We start from the raw sequence: 23,231 nt of genomic DNA on the forward strand, positions 1-23,231 counted from the left end.
TTCCTTCTGAGGTACAATGGATCTACCAGTTTATGCAGTTCCTGATACTACATTTCAGTACAACAACTTTCCAACAATAACTTATTCAGCTAAGAGAGGTCATCATTTAGAAGTGAGTAGTTATATTAAAGGCTGTAGACCTACACAATTCCAAATACATTTCAGGATATACTGTACACTACATGTACATTTTAATGAGAAGGTTTAGCAGAGCAGTTTGGCAGAAGAAAGTACTGCCAAGTGATTGGATATGGGATATATCTCCAGTTGCTTTGGATTCCCACATCACCTCAAGAGCTATTCTTCCCATCCCCCAATACACCAACTCTCAAGGCAGTCAAATTTATAGCTCAATAAAATTTTTTATTAAAAATAAAAAGTGTGGCTTTTAAGTACTGCTCTCTTCCAATGTCCTTATGCCAGGTCTAGATCAGAGTGTTGTAGCTGAATATGAAGCTGGGGAGGCTTGATCCACTTTATACAGCCCTAAGTTAGAATTTCAAGATCTAAGCCACCTCTCTTTCCATTTTGTAACAGCTGTTTTTCTATCCTTTCATTAAAAGAAAAAAAAGGAAAGAGACTAGCGTAGAAAAGTTAAATAAATAAATAATGGCTCACAAAACCACAGTGGAGGAACCACTGCTGGTCCTGCCAATAAAAATGTTCCTTCTCTTCAGGGCTGGCTAAACAACTGAAAGTGTTTCTAATGAACTGCTGGCAGCACTATCCATCATTGCACTAAATGGATTCATGTCTCCCTAAACTAAGGATAACTATTTATCTATAATGCACAGTCAGAAATTAGGAAGTATTTAAGCCTTAGAAGTCTAATTCCTCACTTCTCCCCACCTCCTCAAAGCTTGGTTTTATTCAAACCTCCTTATGTAAAGATGATGAGAGAAGCCTGACTGATAGAGAACTTCAAACTCTGTTCCAGTGCTTATGAATCATCCACATGAGTTTGAAAAATACTTTAGCAGACCAGACATCTGCAGTCTGATTTTAGCATTACAACCACCTGACATCATGTTTAGCTCTTCCCTCATTTTTTTTTGTCATTTGTTACACTGACTTGCATCTTACCTTAAAGTAGATTATAGGCTACTCAAAGCAAGATAGCACATTCATAAGACACACAAAATAATTGAGTCTCAATAATTGTTTAGGATCTTTGAAGATGCTATTGTGCAAATAACAGTAGTCTACTGCAAACAATCAGAAGGAAGAAATGTTTTTCAGCTCTAACTAAAGTGTGAAAGTCATGTAGGTAATCCCTGGTCAGAAGTCACTTCTGAAGGCTTGACTGATTACATAGATAGCTGCTATCTACAGAGACATATTCATTCAATGGCTGGCTTTAGAACACCGGGGATCAGAGGAGAATTCAGAGATATCAGTAAAACATGCCTAGAGACAATGAAAAGGAACACTTACTTCATTTCCAAGACTTCCTCCAAATGTTTCCTTCTCTCAGCTCGTAGGTTGGTCAAATGAGTTTCCTTCTCAGCCAAAGACTGTTGTGTAGAGGACAATTTTGCTTTCATTGACTCCAGCTCTTGCTTAACCTTCTCCATGGCTATCATCAACTCTTCTACCTGAAACATTTTTGGGGAGGACAGGAGGAGAGAAAAACAGTGTAATGTGATCAGCTGGAACTTACTAAATGTCACAACTAAGTTGGAACACAAAGGTTACCAGTGCGCGTACACTCCTTAACACTTCTGTAGACTGGAAGCATCATCTAGTGCTGTGGACAGTACATCTACACTTGACTGAAGCAACATTACAGTCTGTGAATTAACATAGTCTGGTCACTGCAATGTTACCATTACAATACCAAATTACAAATCTTCAACTCTTCAGTATTTCTATTTTAGAAAATGTACCACGAGGATAAAAGGATGGCCTATATATATTAAAATCATCCCACAAAAATGCTAGGTATTAAATGGAATACATCAATAATATACCAAAAGGATAAAAAAACCATCTCTGTAAATGATGCCTAAAGAGAAACTACATATGCACTTTAAGAACAAAGGTAATGTTTCTGAAACAGGGAGAGGACTGGGTTCCCCTGAAGAACAAGCTATAAGGCAATTCTCCTCAAAGTATCTGTTTAACAATGCTTACAGGCACGTTTTGTGATTTAGCAACATAAAAGACATTTAAAAAGTTGCTGATAGCAGACTACAGCAGAACAATGCTCATATCTTCGGCAAATGGGAAAGGTTCAGAATTAACAAGACTAAATTCTAGCATAGATATTACACAGATGAACATAGTCATATTTTATTTTGCACTTGGAGCAGGTTCTGTCTCAGCTAAAATTTATCACTAATTAACATGCAAAACCACAATAAATGCTCAAGTATAGCTACATGTAACATACAAAAACCTCTGGATGTTCTTTTAATAATTTTATAATAATGCTCGATGGCACACATTACTTTCACTGACTTCTTCCATATAGATTTTCTCTTTCTATCACAACCAACTGTTCATAAACAATTTTATAATGTGCTTCAAATAGGAGAAACTCAGATGCTACTGTTGCACATAATCAAACATTTGTATAAATTTAGCATGACAATACAGCACTGCATTGCATTTATATCCCTGCATAACAACCAACTTGTGCTCCGTCCTGGAAGTGAATTACTGAAACTATATTAAGCTCAATTTCTACTTACATGTTTTTACAAAGACAGTTGGTCACATCACTCACTATATAGGTGCTGGAGGATGGAAGGTATGGAACATACCAGCCCTTGCTTTAACAAATCCTGTACTCCTAAAGGCAGAGCTAATGACTCAGGACAAACACGGATAATGAGATTGGTTTTCATCCTCAATCAGTGATAGAGCAAGAAACATTGCAATTCAGAATTAGCACATTTATAAAAATCAAGCACAGACATCGTGCAGTGTTTACTGCAGAAAGCCTATCTACTACCACTCAAATGCGGCTGACAACAAACATTCTTCTTATGCCCAGCAAATTAAGAAAAATTTAAAATATACGCAATTATCAAAAACTATTCAAAATGTACAGCCAAGAATTCATCCAGTAATCAACAGACCGAAGGAGAATTTCGGTGACACATAGTCCAAACTGGCTAGCATGCATGTAATGACCAAACTTTTCCTCTCTTACTAGTGTTTAGTGTGCAAAACAAGATCAGAAAGTCTGACAATTTTTAAAACAAAGTGAAAACTCCATAAAATGAAATAGAGAAATATATCAGTAAAGAGTGGAAAGAAAAACTGCAGAAACGATGAATAGCAAAAATACTACTAGGATGGAAACTGATGCCTTGAAAGAGAAGAATAGTAACATGCTGAGGAAGTGAAGGTGTGCTAGTATATCAGCTTCTAGTATATCAGCTTCTACTTCCTTTGGGTGGACCAGAATTACTGACATAATAAACGCTTTCCTTTAAACTGAGGAGAAAAGAGGCATGCCAACTACAAAACCTTCTGCTTATAACAGAAAACAACCTCAAATAAACAAGGCCCCAGCCAGCTGCAACAATCAAAATGGCTTGTGTCAATCTGTCAGCTGCCAAGATAAAACAATCTTTGAAGCAACACCTTTTCCATAATCAGGTTTGAAAGATTTCTGACATCCTTCATTCCATTCCCATCATCAAGATTTGTGACGCTAACACTGAAGGACTGGTTTGCTTGATGCAGATCTGTAGCATAACAACTCTGTGCTGTTAAGAAGACACAACAAGGCTAGAGGCTGATATCTAGGCCAAGGCTCCTAGTGCCAGGTGGCAAGATCTAACTCTGCAAGAGTACTTTGTAGTAGTGGTTATTGCAGGTACTTAACCTTTTTCTCATTGCTCTGTTTGCTAATTCTTCTAATTTTAAGGTCATATTCTGTACTTTTGCAGGTTAACAGAAGATTGATCTAACAACGTACTAGGAATGGCTGGAACGCAAGTGGCCTTTAAACTGTGCCAACAACTTAGTTTACGGAACTGTCATTACCTTCCATCCTCTCCAGCAAGTACCATTTGTCATGTGATTTACTAAAGACAAAACTCACTAAAGTGGTGATGACTGTATTCACAATAAAGATTTCACTGTTCAGATTCATCAAGTTACAGATACTCCATGGGACCATTTCAACTAAAATTCTACGAAACATAACATTTTATTTTGCCACTTATGAATCTTAGTGCAGACCTGTCTGTATATGTCCCAGTAAGCAGTCCTGTGAGAAGCAATACAGGAATATTCACTGGAAGCAAACTGCTTGCAAAGTACATCTAATTTAGCCTATACAAAAAACTTCAAATCCACCCTTGATTCCCCCCCCCCCCAAGAGCAGCTAATTATATAATAAAGAAAAAATATTTGCCAAGAACCAGAGTTCTCGGCACGCTGAGACATTTTCAGAGACATGCTGTTGACATTTTCAATTTAACCGCAGGTAAGCTCGTGCCCTGTCAGTTATAACTAGAAAGTTTCCATTTCAGAAGGTGTAAAGAGTGTACTCTTGCTCCTCTTTTCTCTCTGCTCAGATGATAGTATATAACGCAGAGTATATCTTTGACTATGACTTACCCATGACCCAGTTCTCTGTATACAGGCCTGAAAGGTCTTCATGTATTCTGAGCAGGATGGATCTGCAGAGAACTTAAATGGAGACTATTTTTTTCACTGTTTTTAGGCCTTAAGTGACCTGACCAGGTGACAGCTTATCTTTAAGGAAGAACAGGAAGCTGAGTGAAGTTTCCATTAGAGGAGAGAGTTCCTGAGAAACTGAACAAACTTTGTGAAAGAGGACAAACTATGTCAATTAGATCAGTATGGGATTCACAGCAGCAGCAAAGGGAAATGTCAACACAGGACAAATTTTTTACATAGTAGTAAATCTCCTTAGAAAGCATGGTGGAAAGAAAAGGCAATATAACAGGAGAAGTTTATCTACCATGTCAGTGGCAGCCTGTAAAGAAATAGAAGAAATTATGTAATACCAAAAGAATGAAGCCCTTTTCAGGAGCCTATATACCATCTCAACCTCCCTGCTCCCACAAACTCTAATTTCAGGCACCTCTAACTCAACTGTAAATCAGAAAACAGGCTGTTGCATAGACGTACAGTTGCCACATTATCTCCAAGTATGTGGTGTTTCCAGCAAGCTTTTGTGGCCATTGGGTAATGTGAAGCCAGGAACTTCCAAAGAGCTTGGTCAAGTTCCCCCCAAAGTCAGTAAAAAGACAGTAAAATTGAGAAAGGGACTGGGTATGCAAAATATTAATGAGGCTGGGCATCTTAATGAACCTCCATACTAGCTCCTGGAAAGATCACTGATGATCAGGATAGGCAACCTCAAATTCCCACCTCTTATGTGAGGAGAACTAATGCATTACTGAAAATTTCTGAAACACAGTAGACATTTCAGGCCAGGAAGAAGGCTACATCAACTGATGTGGTTGGTATTCGTTGCCTCTTAAAATGAGAGCCCAAAGACTCTAATACCTAAGGCCAATCCAGACAGACAGGCTAACTAAAGCAGCCTCAGGATCCCTAAACGCTTCAGTGTGTTTAAATTACAATCTAGTGGCAGCTACCTTTTCTTCCCATTGTGAACTTCTTCCTCAGTGATTAAGGATCACCTGAAGAGAACTTTTCTATTGGACAGAAAATTTAAAAAGGCCTCCATAGCCCTCTCTGGAAGATAGTTCTGGAGCTTAATTTTCTGCTTACACCTTCTCAGAGAAGCACAGCAATTCTGGGTCATCATCCAAGCAACAAATGCATGATGAATGCTGGTAACATGATGTAATTCACTACAGTGGTAGTGTGCAAATATAAAGAGGCAATAGAGTCATCAATATGGCAAAAAAAATAAGAGCAAGATGCTATGCGCTTGAAAAAATACTTATGGGGCAGAGGATCTATTCTGAAATGGTGACCCGTGCAATCCACGTTTATACGATATGTGCATATAAAGAATGAGGAAAAGGCTAAAGAACACCCTCCACAGACACTGCAAAGGAAAATTTTCCAGTCTGAAGTGACAGGATATGAATGCATCCATAGTTCAAATGTATATGACTGGCTTAAATAGTATTTATTAAGGATAGCAAATCAGTGGTACACTATATAAATAATGTGTAGATTAACAATCTTTGCAGAAGAGACTGCATTTCTCTCTGTTATTCATTTTTTCATAGAATGTTTTGTGTCGGAAAGGACCTTTCAGTATCACCTAGCCCAACTCTCCTGCCACGGGGAGGGACATCTTTCACTAGATCAGGTTGCTCAAAGCCCCATCCAACCTGACCTTGAACACTTCCAGGGATGGGGCATCCACAACTTCTAAGGGCAACCTGTTCCAGTGTCTCACCACACTCATCGTAAAGAATTTCTTCCTTATGTCCAGTCTAAACTTACCCCTCTTTCAGTTTAAAACCTTTGCCCCCTGTCTTGTCACTACAGGCCTTGGTAAAAAGTCTGCCTTTCTTGTAAGCCCCTTTATATATTGAAAGGTTGCAATAAAGTCTCTTCAGGCTAAACAACTCAAATTCTCAGCCTTTCCTCATAGGAGAAGTGCTCCAGCCCTCTGATCATCTTTGTGGCCCTCCTCTGGACTTGCTCCAACAGTCTATGTCCTTCTTATGTTGGGGGCCCCAGAGCTGGATGCAGTACTCCGGGGGGGGTCTCACCAGAGCAGAGTAGAGGGGGAGAATCACCTCCCTCGACCTGCTGGCCATGCTTTTTATGCAGCCCAGGACACGGTTAGCTTTCTGGGCTGCAAGCACACATTGGTAGCTTATGTCTGATTTTTCATCCCCAAGTATCCCCAAGTCATTCTCCACAAGACTGCTCTCAATCCATTCAAACCCCAGTCTGTACTGATATTGGGTATTGCCTTGAACCAAGTGCAGGGCCTTACACTTGGTCTTGTTGAACTTCATAAGGTTTTTCACTGATTCAGCTAAAGTTTTAACCATCCAGATGGTCCAAGGTATCTGTTGGTCTTGTTATTTTTCCTTCCTCATTCTTTTTTTATTTTTGATCAAGCACAAAAGACTGCACATCAGTCCATAATTAAAAGTCTCAAAGGGCATGACAAAGGGACTTGACTACTACACTAAGAACCCTACTGCTAAAGTGGAGATACAGTACTTCAGGTGCAGCAATACATAGGAAACTTACAGCTTAATGTTTAATTACATGCCTGAAAACAGACACATTTTTATGTCTCTGAAGGAAAGAAATTATATTTCTTTCAATACACATACAGACACAGTGGGCTATGGGATAGCTGTTTATATTCATTATTGTGTCCCAAAAGTTCCAGGCAGAATACCAAATGATGAAATTTTAGAGAATACAGATACAAATACCAACACAAACAAGTCATTTTCCATCATCATTGTATAAATCAATCACTAGAGATCTTATTTTCAAAACCACCTCAGCAGGCTAACTTGTGTATTTAAAATTATTGGCTTTCTAAACATAGACCCTTCTTGTATAAACAAGAAATCAGCATTACAAGACAAAGTGTACTAGAAGTCTGTACTTTTGCCCAAAATTAATTAGGCCAGCAAAACAAAAAGTCTTGCAATTACAAGTCAGTAGTAAGAACACTACAAGGACTAAAAAAAATAATTAACATTTCTCTAAGTGTCACTCACTCTCTCAGAGGACAGTCTCCTACTTTTCTACAGCTCTTGAGTTTTTAAACTATTTTTCATTTCACTGTGTACATTAGTGAAATGATAAAGGGACTGCTAATTTCTGCATTATCTTTTACTTAGTTGAACTGATTAGATTGCAAGACAGAGAGAAGGAAAAGAAATAGACATGAAAAGAAAGACAAAGACAAGAGTTCTGGCTCCATGCAAACTTGTTTGGATCCCAGAAAAATTTCCCAGAACAGATGTTAGGACATGGAAAAAGCACAGGCCAGACTTGGGACTTAAGTATGTAATTTAACTGCCTCAAGTAACATATTACAGGGAGAAAGCATTGAGTCTGACATAACTTGGATTGCCAGCAGGACCAGATGGTTTGCTTAAATCACGAGCTAATAAACCTTTACACAAAATAAGAGGGAAATGAATTATGGTTTCATCATAGTCCCATTTTCGTTAAAGCAGTAGGGTGGCTTTAGGTACTCCTAAAGACTATATCCAAGACACTTAACTAAATTACTGGCTATTCTGAATTAAGGGAACAACTTTCAAATTCTTACAGATATTGGGAAAGCTGTTAGGCATAGCTTTTGGAGAGCTAAAAATATCAGAGGAAAATGAGAGAAAAAAGTAAGCAGTAACAAGAAACACCCCCCCCGCCGTCAATAAAGTTAAAATGTAATTTCTGGTTTGTAAGGTAAGGACAGGCCTCAACTAGGAGAGCAGCTGAAAGCTCTGCCACGCTGACAGCAGAAGGGTATAAAGCAGAATGGCTCTGCCCCACCACACAGGCTGGACCTCTGGCTCCAATTCAAGCCCCTCTTATTCACCACCAGTGCATGAGTATGCACATGCCTGTAGGTGGACTGAGGAATGCATCATGGCTACTGGCTTCTCTACTATGACAATGTGACCACCACCAATCCTTTTGAAGCAGATACATAAGGGGTTAAGATCCTTTACCTTCATTTTTATTCTGTAATTGTAGGCACTATAAAGATACACTAAGGTGAACATCTGTTCACCTAAAGAGAGTATTCTTCCCTACACTATACATATCACCCTATATAACTGCTTCACTTGTTCTGTGGTCACTGTTAATGAACATTGCCATAAGATCCTATGCAGACAAGCGAAAAACTCTTTTTTTCTTCACAAGCTGGAACTCCTTAGTTGAAGATCCTATCTAAAGACACTTGGAAATAAACACAGCAGAACATTGTGCAACAATTAAGATGTTTCTATATATCACATTTACCTCCATCTCAAAGAGGATGCAAGATTTACAGCAGCTCCTTTACCAAGGTCAGCTGTGTATAGTATTAGAGGACTGTGGCAAACTGCACACAGAGGAGTTCTGTTTAGTTCACAATAAAGAGGGGAGTTAGTGTCAAAGCTGTGAAAATGGCTGGTGGATTATCAGTTCTCCAGAGAAATCCTCCAGGATCTTCTGATCATCTGTAATATACAGCAGTAATTGTAGGGATGAACTTTGTGTTTCTCCACACTAGTGTGTGACTTTCTCAAGCCTTTGTGCCTTTGTTTTTTAGGTTGTTAGGATTTTGTACATTCAGCATCCCTGATAAAATACAGTGTTTTGGTGGCTTCACAGAACTGGTGCCACTGTCCCATTCTTACATGATTAATTGGGAGGAGGGAGAGGAGAACAATACAGAGAGGGAACAAAAGACTATGGTCTGAAAAGCTGCAGGATACTGTAGTTGAATGCAAATTTTCTTATCACTGTGAAAGTGAGATACTTAGACAGCTGATGTCTCTTGTTTCCATGAGTTGGTGTCTCAACAAAAACTTTCATTATAAAAAAAGCATCTGATAATGAAGAGGAGTTAACGCTCTGTATTGCTCCTTACTGTCTCCACTGATGGCTCTAGGCAATGAAAAGCACTAATATTAGACCGATCAGATATCTGACATTACCATGTTACTCCTGCAGAACCCACAGAAATAGAAATCTAGGAGTCTTTGTCAAGGAGTACATTACTTGAGTATCAATCAAGAGTGCTTTTTGCTCACACTCTGAGAGCATTGAGCTCTTGTATGAAGGAGGAGGAATCAAAATTCACAGATGTTTGGAAAAGGGAAAACTCCTGAGCCACCAGACTTCAGGACTGAATAAGTCACAGCTGTGTCCTGTTAGGATGTTTGGAGGTAGCTTTGACAGTTGTATCTCCTAAATGAGGGCCATAAGCCATACAAACAAGCAATGGCCTACTGCTGGGATGAGAGTTGTTGAGAAGGAAGCTATAATTGTCTCTGCTTAACACATACAAAATATTTGAGTCAGGCCTGGAAAAAATAAGTGAAAAACTGAATTCTGATTTCTACCGAGAACAGAAACCTGTTGTAGTCTCTGGTATCTGAAGACTATAGCAAGTTACAATTTTATTTTTGCATTTCCCTCAGGTGGAGCCATTATCCAATGAAATATTCTCATTATGCTTTTTAACCCTTGCAACCATACCAAAGGAAGCTGTCCTGTTTTACTTTAAATGGATCTATAGTCTTAGGAAACTGTCCTGTGTTTATCTTCTGTGGCTAGCAGTGAATCTCTCCAGCCCCCTGGGAATACAGCAGCAATCACTAGGGATAACAATCTTGCAAAAATCTGGATTTTGATCACCTTTTAAAAAATCTCTACAGAGACAGAGAGACTAGAATATAGCACATTTAGCGCATTCTGCACAGTTTTGCACACACTCATTTAGCACAATTTGTTACATCCAAACAAAATTCTCTAGAACTATGGTTAAATCATGATACTCCAGCCATAACTCTAAACATGGACATCTTCAAAACAACTTGACCTTTCTTAGGGTACATCTACTCTGTGATTGCTGCTAAGGTAGCAGTAGCAATTGGGCCAAAGGAAGGCTTTCAGCTCAGACTAATTGCCCAAGGATTTCAACAGGTTTTTTACAAGCCTTCTGTAGACCATGCTGATTTCCATTTTGCTGTACTTCAGTTTCAGGTTAACTAGGATATGTCACCATGGCAGACAGTTTAGACCTAACTGAATAGTATTCAAAGTAAATATTTAATGCTGTGCTACACAGCATAGCATAGGTTGTCAATTTATATAGCATAGATTGATTTTCCAAAGAGAAAAATTCTGGGATGATGTATTAACTCACTACAAGTAGTGAAAAAATGGTATGCTAATTCCACATACAACTTTAACACTCTTTTCCCAAAAGACATTAAGGATCATGAACATAAATACATGAAAGCACAGTTATTATGTGAAAGCACATGCATTGCCACATGAAGGTTGAACACGTGGCTAACTGAAGAATTACAGTCTCACTGGCAAGCTCAGGAAGGTTTCCACCTCTACTAACTTGTGGAAGCAAATCTTTAGCATTGTAGTTAACAGAAAGCAAACAGCAGAACCTAACCACAATAACTAAAAAGTAATCCCACTGTACTGAGCCAGCACAACTCAGGCTGAAATTCAGTGAAGGGTTTGAAGGAATCTGATGGTAAACAGCAGTACAGCAAAGTCTGGAAGCTTTTGTTGAGTAGGAGATGTTTCATTAAGAAGAGGCATCCTCAATTTAATGAACCACAAGTTTGTCACTCTTCTGTGTTTTTCGAATGGTCTGGAAAGGAATACAATTTCTTTTCTTGCACTTCATGGATTTTTGGGGAAAAATCGATTATGTCAGAAAAAGAGTATATATTTTTAAATTTATGAAACTAATGTACAAGTCTAATGAACTTTCCTAATTCTCCAATCTACATATTGTTGTATCACACTTGCGTCAAACATCACAGTTAAAGAACCCAACTGGAAAATGGAAAAGAAATTCCAAATGAAAAAAGCACAGGATTAACTTTAAACAAATATTAACACAAGTATTTGCTTGGGTCCTTCCAATTCCAAGTAAGCATCAATGTAACCAAATCTGCAAGACTTTGATTTTCTCTTAAGCCACAACAAATAAAATACTGTCTAGAGGTAGGTACTTGACAAAATAATATAACAGGTAAAGAGATGCCAAGTTAGAGCTTTGTCTGGAATACTTGACTATAATAAAAGGCATAATGTAAAATCAGTATTTATCCATTAAACAATAAAAAGGGATAAAAATCCAGACAAAATGATCTTAAAATAAGCATTTGCACCAAATTTCTATATAACAGTTTCCATCAGTATTTCTCATTTCATTAAATGAAAAGGTGACTTATATGGAGAAATGCTCAATGTATATTTTGAACAGAGGTTAATTATCCTTTCAGTGTCCCCAATTCTCCTAAAAGTCATCAAATTCTGACCACTTTGCAACCTTAAATGAGTGCAACAAATTAAACACAAACAAAGTCACCATCCCTGGAGGTATTTAAAAGATGTGTAGATGTGGTGCTTAGGGATGTGGTTTAGTCGTGGACTTGGCAGTGCTAGGTTAATGGTTGGACTTGATGATCTTAAACGTCTTTTCCAACCTAAACGATTCTATGATTCTAAAAGATTTAGAAGTTTTTTCCCCCTATAATGTTAGAAAAAGATCTCTGTCTCAAAAGTCTTTGGGCATGATTTTCTATTCATAATTTTTTTTCCTATTCATTCTTCTCTACTGGAGGCAAAAAAAAAAAAAAAAAAATTCCCAAGCCCCTAACTTGGCACAGCTGAACACATCTAAGACAGAAAAGAATAAAAATTCCACTCTGTTACACCTCTTAAAAGGTACATTATTGAATACAGAAGGAATTATATACCACATCACTCTTCCCAGGTAAGGAGTGTAACTCTGTACAAATCTGTGTATTTTTAAAGGAAGAGGCTATGTAATCCATTTAAATACCTGAGGAGAAGTAGTAACTTTAGGAAGAAGCAGTGCTTCTAAAAATGACTACAAACATATTCACTGACAAGAACACAGTGCACAATCAAGTCTACCTAGCCAAAATGCTTCCTCTAACCAAAGGAAAAGAATCAGACAAAAGAATGAAAAATATACATCTCTTGAGAAACAATGGCAACACTGTACTTCAGTACTGTACTGACAACTGACTTTAAAAGCTCTTAAAAATTCGTATCAGTAAAAGAAACTAAAGTTTTTAGCACAGATTTTTTACTTACTATGAATACACAATTGACTTCGTACATATATACATACACTCAAAACCCCAAATGAGTTTGGCAGACTTTTATAGAAAGGAGCTTTGCAGAAAATATTCAAGAGAAGTTCAGCCAAAGAGAATGTAAACTGCTTAGAAAAATCAGTGGGAAGCACTAAGGTTCCAGCACCTTCAACCCCAAACCGTACCTTGGATTACTGCTTTGATCTCCAATCACTTGGTTTATCTAACTTCTCATTAGGAGATACAGAAGAAGAGACAAAAACATTCATTAAAAGCAAACTGTCCAGCATCTGTAACACAGCAGTCAGAATTCTGACATTTCTACGGTGCTCTGAAAACACCTATAGGTAAGTGGTTCATGAGAAATTCCACTTTATATTTTCCATTTACAGGGACCTGTAGGAAGTAACTTGATGTGTCGGAATTTGTGCTGTGAAATAATTCCAACACTCAACATATTTTAGAAAATATTTTAGACCTATTTCTGTAACAGACCGGTCAGCAAAAAGGGTATGTATTTTAATTTATGTTGCATTTTCAGAAGGGACTTGATAGGATAGGGTCCAATATATAGTAATTCTGTTGTAAATGTAGTTTCCATTCTTACAGGAAAATGTAGTCTAAGTAATATATGCTAGAAAGTCAAAACAGGACCAGAATGGTGGTCTGATGGAAGTGCAAATGAGAGGTATCATTCAAAACCTGGCTAAAATTTCTGTACAGTAACTTACAGGTAAGAGAGAAAAGGCTCTTGGAGGCTGTACTCTACATTCAAATCTCTGCAGACCTTGTACTTACAATAGGGAAATCCTGGTGAACAGGAGATGGGGAAAAATGAGAGAACTGTGAAGGAGGTTCTAGTTGAGTTATTAACCTATTTCATATTTATTTTTCTTTAATAAACAGATATGAATTTTGAAGTAGGCATATGTGATAAAGAATTTAAGGAGTCTTGTTATCAACATATTTTCCATGTAATATGTACCTGAAAGAATATTAAATCCTGCTGAAATAAATTCCAGAGACAGTGGGAGAAAGGAATTAGCATAAGAAAATACATTTAAACAATACATTACTATTACAATATTCAGTCTTTTACTTTTTCTCAAAAAGCAAAGCAGAGAAACCTGCCCTGTGTACGATAAAAAAATACAGTGTATGAACACAGATATAGCTATTTATAGGTCTATATACTTAAGCTCATTTAAAATTTCCCACTGAGAACCATAACTTCAAAAAAGAGTTGATGGAAGGTGTCAAGACCAGACTGCTACGTCAGAAATTTCAGTTTAAGTAACTAATTAAGGAAGGAAAGAATGAATGGGTAATGGCCAGTATTTCATGCGTTTATTTGCCATAACATTTTACGCCAAGGAGTTAGATGTTAGCTAATACTATACAGAGAGTGCATTTAAGCAGGAGTTGATATTCATGAGAGAACAGAGCTGCACTACTATCAGCAGAAATACTATTTATGTTTCTAAAACCTACTGTTTTTCAAATTTGAAGGAAATAAAATAAGATAGAGAAACATATATTGCGGTCAGGCACCACACAATCTCACTCATAGAAATAGTAGCCTATTGTAAAGGCCACAATAACACTTTCTGGTAAAAATATTTTTAGTAATAATACTAAGCAATTCCTGCCTCCACTTCTCAGTCCTGCCCTCACAGTTCAATGCTTCCTCAGATATGCCTCAAGTTCTGCATGGGGATCCATGAACCAGATCAGTGAATTGGTTCACATGAAAAAATTCCTTCAAAAAATACAGTAACTCTTATCATGAATTAGGTCACTGCTCCATTTCACAACATGGCCCCACAAAGACCCAGGCTGGGAAAATGTTAGGGATGTGCACTGAAGTATGGGGATGAAAGTGAGCTAAGAGAGGGAGGGTGTAAGTATCTTAGGTCAGTACACATTTGTGAACTATGTCCTCCAATAATGAAGGCTTAAAATGCAATTCTAATATTGTGCTCCTTGAGCCAAGGACCTGACGCTAATTATCGATTGACACCGAATCACAGAAACTGAACTTCTGTTTCACTTTATTCCACAATTCTTTCATGAAGATCGAAAAACATTTCCAGCATTGTCCTGGGAATGGTGCTGATTATGACTAAGTTGATATAGAAGATAACCTCCTGCTTCCCACTGCAGGAGAAGGGATGGTAAGATGCACCAGGACAGTGAAAGAACGTTTGCGAGCAAGACAGGGCCTTTTGTCAAAGAAGGCCTTCAGCAGTTTTTCCTAGGCAAGTAAAACGACCACTGTATTTTTGAGCAGAGAAAACCTTGTACTTAATTCTTTTTTTTCTTGAGGAACGTAACGATAGCTTTACGAAAGTAAACTCAGATTTGGTTAATTCAGAAAAAGTGCCTGGATCTACATTTGTTTTTGCCATCTCTAATAGAAAGAACTTTATGACAGAAGTGTTTAACCGAGAAATCCTACCTTCAGCCTTATGGCAAGTACTTAAAAAGAAGTCTCCATATACCTTCTGACCTTCCACCTAGAGGGCTGAACTAGTGGGATCAGCCACAGTAGTACATAACCCCACAGCTGTTAGGAACTTACAATAATATTTACATACAGGATTCAGCAAGTGCACCAACAAAACCAGGTGAATATGTTAGAAAGAAAGAACTTGAAGAACTTTCAAGTCTTTATTTCTACGTAAGACTCCCTCATCTGCTTTCTGTATGGCAGGATTTCTGTTATACAGAACAATAAGGTTAATAAAACTATGCCCTATTCAGTGGGTGCACTGCTCCCAGCAGGAAATGCCTGATTTTATTTTTGTGATAGATGAATGAAAGAACTGGTCTAAGATCCTGAAATAAACAGAAAGCTTTAGTCAGCTGGAGACATCTTGCCATGTATAGATTGTGTATTAACACAGTTAACCCACCACCACAGTTAATACACACTGTCAGGATACTTTCAAACACTGGATTAAAGAGAGCAAGACTTTAGTCTGAAATGGGTATCTGAGAACCATGAAATCCTAAGTAGCTTCATGGACACTGTAATTCAAATCTGAAGCCTGTAAAATAGCAGGAAACCATACTTCATGAGATGATGGAGGGTGGGATTACACAACACAGGGCTACAAAACCAACATTAAATATTGGGGCAGAGGTACACACAGATGAGATGTCCTCATACCTTGAACCATTTAAAGCCAAAATGGTTGACCTCATGCACTGATTCATTAAACAGCTTCAGACAGGCAGTGAAGTGGCAGAATGGTAGAAAACAAGATAAACAGAAGAGAGGAAAGAAAAAGCATGCAATTAAAAGCAAATTGCAATCAGCTTGGACCACATTAACATTTTAAAAATCACACATCACTCATACTTGATCTAAGAATGATCCTAACCTATTATTGTTTGTAAGAATCACAGGATTTGCCATTAATATTGTATAGAAAACAGAGCCTTGCATTTTAAAACTCTAAAGCTATCTAAGGGTGTCTTTCACAATTCTACAAAGAACCTCCACAAAACATAATAAAACAAAGAGGGATTCTTTTAAAGCAATTGAAGGAATATGAACTGAAAGACATTTGAAGGAAAGTCTTCTCCTCACCTTGGAAAAACAGCTACCTGCCATCACTCTATTCCTTGAGTGTATTTAATTGATACCAAAACAAAATCCTATTGGACAAAATAGGGCACAGCAGTTCTCCCAGTGCTGACTGGAACAAGACACTCCAGCTGCTTTTCCTCCGTGCTGTCTTGTTGGTCATATTTTAAAAACTGTAATTGGTCAGAGCCAGCAGTTTAGTTCTTTTGTTGGAGTAAGACACTGCTGTCAATCAGTGACAGTACAGATGTTGACTTTTCCCTCTTTGGACCCTGCTGCTTTCTAATCCATCCTTCTTTCTCCTCCTCACTTCTATACACAATACTACATCCAAATTAATTTCTTTTTCATGATGCCGTTGCCCACCATATTCCACTAATGTTTTCCCACAAATCTTACTTGTCTCAGCTCTCTTCCTCTCCTCTCAATCTCTCTCACTGATCCGTATGGCTTATTGACCCTCAGACTGCACATTTCCCTGCCTTGCCTCATCTTTCAGATTGTACACCCAATTCCAACTCTCTGTTCACCAGCTATTTCCCTTTTTCACCAAGCTCTGACCATCTGATCTCATTGTATGCCTCTCATCAGGCTGTGCTGGTGAATTCTTTTGAAGAGCCTCCTTACTGCCAAACCTGAAATTTGTGCATATTCCCAAAGCACTACTCTCTTTCCATATTCTTGTTTTAGGATGCCTCATGTATAAATAAAACTTCACTTCTATGACAACAGTTCCCTATTTTACTAATCCAGACTTATCTCTTCTCCTCTCCATAATAAATCTGCTGCTAACAGCTCACAGTGGAGAGACATCTATGAGGAGCTCATGCTCAACATGCTGAAAAAGAGTCCTCCTTTCCATCCTGTGACTGAACTTCTTTTCACCTAGGACAGAACTTTCATATTTTTGTTAATCTTGATAGTATCTTTGACTCAAACCTCCTTTAAAAGATTATTTGTAAAAACTTGCAGAATTTCTTTTATGGACTATCTGTAAGACTTTTCTGACTGCATCTATATAACTGAAGTTCTTTGGTAGGATTTCTTCTGTGTCTGGATCTATGGCAAAAGTCTTTCTTGCGCAGGCTGTGCCCATTTGTGCAGTAATCTCCTTGTCTGTAGCTTTGAACAAGTTAATGCTACTAGCATGCCTCTTTGCTAGTGAATCAAATGTAAGCTACTCCTTTGCAAACTGTACTCCACTCACCTTTCACTTTCATGACCTGTGGTCATCCTCTAATACAAGCCTACATTATGCATGCATAAAATTTGTAACTTTCATGTTTATGCTTACTTCCCTAACTTCAGATACTTCTAACCCCTACAAAATTAACACACTCTACCTTCTTCAAAACCTTCCCTCAAAAAATTCACTAAGCCTTATGCATCTCATTCTGTGTTTTGAGCACAGACATCACAAAAGGGTGAGTTCTACGGGCTTGTAGGTGCCCAAAGAATATAAAAATGGTCGCTTTGTCTTGTAACAAAGAAATTAAAACATTATGACATCCTACGCATCAAATTACATACTATTTTGTTTACTTTTCCATCTCAGCACAGAACCTGCTCCTTTGTGAGATATATATTTTCCTTTCAAGGAGATCTAATCTTTGATGTGGTATTCACTACCTAGTTAACATTTCTATTTCATGCAATTTTTTTAAAGGCTACAAGAAGGCATTCTTGAAAGTGAATTCCATAACATTGTCTAGGAGCTTAGGGTACAGCAACCAGAATTATCCTCAATATGTCTATCAGCAAACAGCTGAGCTTGACTCTAGCCTAAAGAGAAAGAGTTGCTTTCTTCCTGAAAACTTGGATTATTACTAAGATATTTATATCTTCTTTTTCATTAAAGTATGTGATATAAGAATACATGTTGGAAAAAAACTCTTAAAATGTTTTAAAGTGCACTCAGTCAGAACTTTTAAAATTTAAATAACAAAGAGAAGGAAATCACTCCATTGCAATGCAACTGACTAAATGCTCCTGTTTGCTAATTACAGTCAAGTAAGGAACAGTGAAAAACACTGAAGAGGCTCACAAAAAGCAAGAATGCCAGGTTCAGCTTCTGCTTCAAAAGCTTTATCAAAATCTTGTGGAATTTTATTCACTACTTATGGTATGTTTTCTTGATGATTACTTACATGAGTTAAAATCAGGCACATATATGATTCTTCAGAGTATCTCGTCAGTGGCACAGAATCAATTCACACATAAAAGTTTACACTTGTTTCTGTGTGTATGCTTGGCTTAAGCCAAGGGATTTGTCTCTTTATCCAGTTGTTTTGCAAATGCAATGAGACTGTGGTCCATAAACACAACTATGCTAATAAAAATCATCTTTAAATACATGCAATGAACAACATGGTAAACCTAAGTGTGCTTACTCATAGGAAGATAGCTTTGACAGGCAAGACAGATCAGAAGAGTTACTACTTAAAATAGTATTTTAAAGCTCAGGATACCGTATATTTCTTTCTAATTTCAAGAAAATCTTACCTATGAAATACAACTTATCATGAAGGCTTTGTAGACTTTATGAGTTCTGTTACCTAATGTTGGAACAGAGATACAGCATCATCAAGCAAACCCAGCTGCGATCACAGTAAAGCAGGGAAAATAGTACTTTACTGTCTGGTTACTTTCCTAAGAGGACTACCAGTGACTTTATAAGATTGCAGACCTGTTTCTCAGCATTGATCCTGGCTGACTCCTCTTGTGCTAGCACCATTTCCCGCTCTGCAGTTATCTGAACACTTTCTCTGAGTGCCTCTTCCAATTCTTCAATCCGATCATCCTTTTTACGTAGATTGTCCTGGAAAATGACGGGAGACTAGGTGAAGACGACTTGTTTGGAACCACAGCCTTTTCATCAACCAAGTTTTATGCCAACCAAAATGTGTTTCTCCCTCCCAAGGTGCAACTGCAGGGAAATTATCTTCACACAAAGGAAAGAAAGATGAAGTGATGCAAGAGTAGGAGGAAGATTACAGTATAGAGAAGGAGAAAGCTAGCAAAGCAGGACCTCGAAGCAAGAGTGCTTGCCCTCCATGTTGGACATACCACAGTCCTGTCAGATTATACAGCATAGATAAGCAAGGGTTGTTGGTAAATAAAGATTAGTAAGCAGTTCCAAAGAAGCATAGAAGCCAGAATTGGTGGGAAGGTAGCGGGCATTCAGCACTGCCCATTTCCTCACACATTCATCAGCAGGCGTGGTAAGAAGGGAAACATAGTGCTGCAGTTTGGAATTTGGCATTTCCAGGTTAAGGGGAAGAAAAGCAAACATGAACCCAACAGAGTTTTCCATTGTTCAGATTAAGTTTTTAAGGAAGTTTTTCATCAAAAACTCTCTAGGAATTATGAAGGGTTCATCTGGGCTGTCTGAATCTCAGACATTCAAGTACCAAGACTCCCTTAAAATTTATTCTTCAATTAAGAGCATCTTCAAAGTTGCAAATTCAGATGTCCCACATATATTCAAAGACCATTGAAGAAAACCGTATTGCTCCTCAGAAAATATACCGTTTTACTGGTTTACACAAACAGTATAACTTAGAAAAATTATATACAAAATTAATGGTATTGTTTTTTGTGAAGGAGACCCTCCTGACTTCAGTATTACTAGGAAAATAAATGTGTATCTCCTGCTTCTGCTGTAGCAGCTTGGACAAAAGACTGCAAAACAGGCTGTCCTGACAGGTATATATGAACGTCTTGGACCATGGCTGCTTAACAAATCCATCAGACATGAGCAACTTGATGGAAGATTTCTGCATTTCTTGTCTTGCAGATTGGTTTAGATCTTAGGGTTCAGACGAGATATTAATGCACATTTAATTTACCACATGGGCTTTTTAGCCATCTCAGCAGTAGTGGAAGAATGAAAAATGTTTCCCTTTGTTTTTAGCATTTTGCTTTTTGTTGGATTTACCCTTTTGTCTTGTGTCCTTTTGTATTTAGGACTAAAATTTTCCACTGTTTTTCTGAAAGTGTTTCACACCATATAAAGTATAAGGAAAAAGATGACTGACTTGGAAAAAATTTGACCTTGCAACCTTCATAAATGCAAAAACTAGTCATTGGAGTTTAAAGAATGAACCTTGCTTTATCCTTAATTCCTGCTTTCTAGGACTTGGGATACATCACCAAGGATACTTGTTACAGGAACACCATTCCTGGCAGTCTCACAACTGCCACTTTCAATGAGAGTGTTCCAGCAGAGATGGAAAGCTTTGTATTAGACCAGTGCAAGACCGCTGGCACCACTGCCCTTGTGTAGAGAAAGGCTAGTATTCAGCCACTAGCACAGGCAACAGTATTTGTCAGGCTTTGCAGGCAGAGGAGCTTTCTGCTGATGGTTACTTTCCAAAGTGGATTCACAGGGCAAGTAATTGCTGATTTCTAAAGAAACAAATGGAGAGATCTACACTTCAAAAATAGGGAGTTGCAGAACATGTCTTCATACTTTTTGAATCTTTCTGAAACACTGATAATATCTTCCAAAACTACTTTATGGTTATGATTAGCCTAACCGAAGACTCATCAAAAAGATGAATAACAAGCTTACAAAAAACTCAGCACAGAATATTAACTGTGCCAGACATGCAAAATATTTACTTGCCTATCTGCATTACACAATAAATATCGACTGTACTTCTCAATCTATTACTCATGGACAGCCAAGGAAGTGTGGAAGTGCAGCTCTCCATTTCAAACAAAAGAAGTGGGAATGGTTCATTTGTATGGCTGCATGTAAAATGGAAACTGCTTTAAAATAAGAATGCAGAATAAAACATTCTAACACATAAGGTATGTCCACTCTTCATCCCAGGCAAACATTTAAGAGGTGAATTCAACACCGTATTAGCCTTGACACCATATAGTGCTCTATTCAGACAGATGAACTCTTGAGGGACAGGAGGAAGAGCAATTGGTGGTACCAAAACTGATCAAGACAGTGCCACATTACTTGCACTTGAAAAATCTATATTCATATATAATTACTTTTCCTAAAATAATATGCAAACTTTTACATATATGCTAGAGGGTTGCAAGTTAAAAAAACCCAGTGTTGACTTACAACCAACTGCCTAGAAATGATAATTTTTTAACTTTAGTCTAATACTAATAAGCCATCCAGTAAGGAGAGGTTAGTTACAAGTTTTCACTTTCTCAGACAAACTTAGTTAAAAGATGTGCAAGTTTACTCTTGTAACAGTGTCACAATGTGTGTAACCATTTTACAAAACCATACTCATGCCTGGCAGGACTAGCAGATTGTTGCTTAGCCAGATATCACCTCCCCTAGTGCAGAACAGTCTCAAGACACTTTTAAATAATTATTTTGTTTCTAGCTCTTTGATTTGTGACTAATTGATTAGCATTTGAATTATTATTTATTAGCTGCTATTTCAAACACAACATACTAATAGAGAAAAAGTAAATAAAAATGAACCAGCATCTGCCTTTTAAAATACCAGCATGTTTTTCCAATTGTTTGCCTCTAACTCTGAAACATGACAGGCTCATGCTGACCTTCAACCTGTGCTGCTGCCGCCTTCCTCTTTTTAGTTACATGAAGTATCCTGTCTTTATTGTGATAAGCATTAAACTCTGGAGGAAAACTTCTGTTAATTATAACTACAGTTATAACTTTTTTCTTGCAGTGACTGATCCTCTGAAGCAGTGCACTAGAGTGCAACTTGAGTTGCTTCATACATACATTAGAATGTGACACTGAGGGCAAATTTATCTTCCTGTATTTTGATAAAATTGCAGAATGATAAACAATGGCAAGTCTCCTTTCATGAAGCTTAGACAGATGACTATTCAGAAAGAGAAAAAAAAAATTACTTACCTGTACAGTAACTGGACTCTTCAAGATGTATTACCTACCCAAATATCTCCATGACCCTCCCTCCCTCTCCTCCTGAGTCCCTTATGCACGAGATTCCATGGCAGAGATGGAATTAAACTGGGATAGAGGAGATAGCTCTGCCTTTGTGCTCACTGGTGGCAGCACAAAGAAAATGAAAAACCCATTCGACACTGCTGGAGTGCCAAGAGTTCAGGCACAACAAAAATTTTTGCTACCTATACTATGACCCTGTAGCTGATTCGTATGCAAAACTCATTCCAATACATGTCTGTCTGAAAGCCTGAAAGGAAAAGGGGGTGTGACTGACACACATTTCTGGGCTTTTTCTTTCACTGCAGGAAGGGAGTGGTAGGATGTCCAAGGGATGCATGTAAAGAGGATGTATCAATTTAATCTATCCTGCATTCATGTGATGTGTAATCTGCCACGAAGTTTTATGAAACTGCATGAAACAGGATATATGTTTTCACTGAGGCATTTAGGTTCAGTTAAATCTGAGGCATCCTGGCAAAATTCTTCATAACTGTATCTTGAACTAGACTCACAAAGGTCTTCATGGCCTCGTTTCACTCTTTGAATGGGAATTAAGGTGAATTTCTCTAGTTAACTCTTGGGAAATACTAGTTAACAGTTTGAGAAGGCAATGAAATGCTTCTTTGAACTGTTAAAAATATTTCTAGGACTAGTCAATCACCTAGGTAGGGAAAAATCATTTTCATATAACCCTGTAATGAATGCAATAGCACATTTTTACCTGTGTGCTTTCATAGACAAAAAGGGAAGAACACAGTACTGGAAGTGTTTTGAACTAGGAATCAATTATTTCCTAAACAGTGAAATCATTACACCGTTACAAGCACTTATTCCTGTGAACTATTGCTCTTTCTTATCACGTATTTCCTTGAGAAGCCATAACTTAGATGATAATGATCTCAGTCCATTCTAGATTGAATAAAACCCTTCCTAGAAAGAAAAATCCTCCTTTGTG

General features: G+C 37.7%; 1 protein-coding gene across 15 annotated transcripts in view; it reads right to left on the minus strand.

Annotated features, from left to right (window-relative positions):
* The window catches only part of ERC1 (ELKS/RAB6-interacting/CAST family member 1), a 317,835-nt gene that overhangs the window by 104,920 nt on the left and 189,684 nt on the right, over positions 1 to 23,231 (minus strand). For 9 of the 15 annotated variants that reach the window (XM_052789054.1, XM_052789061.1, XM_052789053.1 and 6 more), the window contains 3 exons: positions 19,046 to 19,177; positions 15,940 to 15,993; positions 1,435 to 1,595 (listed from right to left, as the gene is read on the minus strand). In XM_052789054.1, the coding sequence (XP_052645014.1) occupies positions 1,435 to 1,595; positions 15,940 to 15,993; positions 19,046 to 19,177 (347 nt within the window). The remainder of the gene's footprint in view (positions 1 to 1,434; positions 1,596 to 15,939; positions 15,994 to 19,045; positions 19,178 to 23,231) is intronic. The other 6 variants (XM_052789065.1, XM_052789063.1, XM_052789062.1 and 3 more) reach the window with 2 other exon arrangements.

The sequence above is a fragment of the Harpia harpyja genome, chromosome 6, assembly GCF_026419915.1.
Source record: "Harpia harpyja isolate bHarHar1 chromosome 6, bHarHar1 primary haplotype, whole genome shotgun sequence".
NCBI lineage: Eukaryota > Metazoa > Chordata > Aves > Accipitriformes > Accipitridae > Harpia > Harpia harpyja.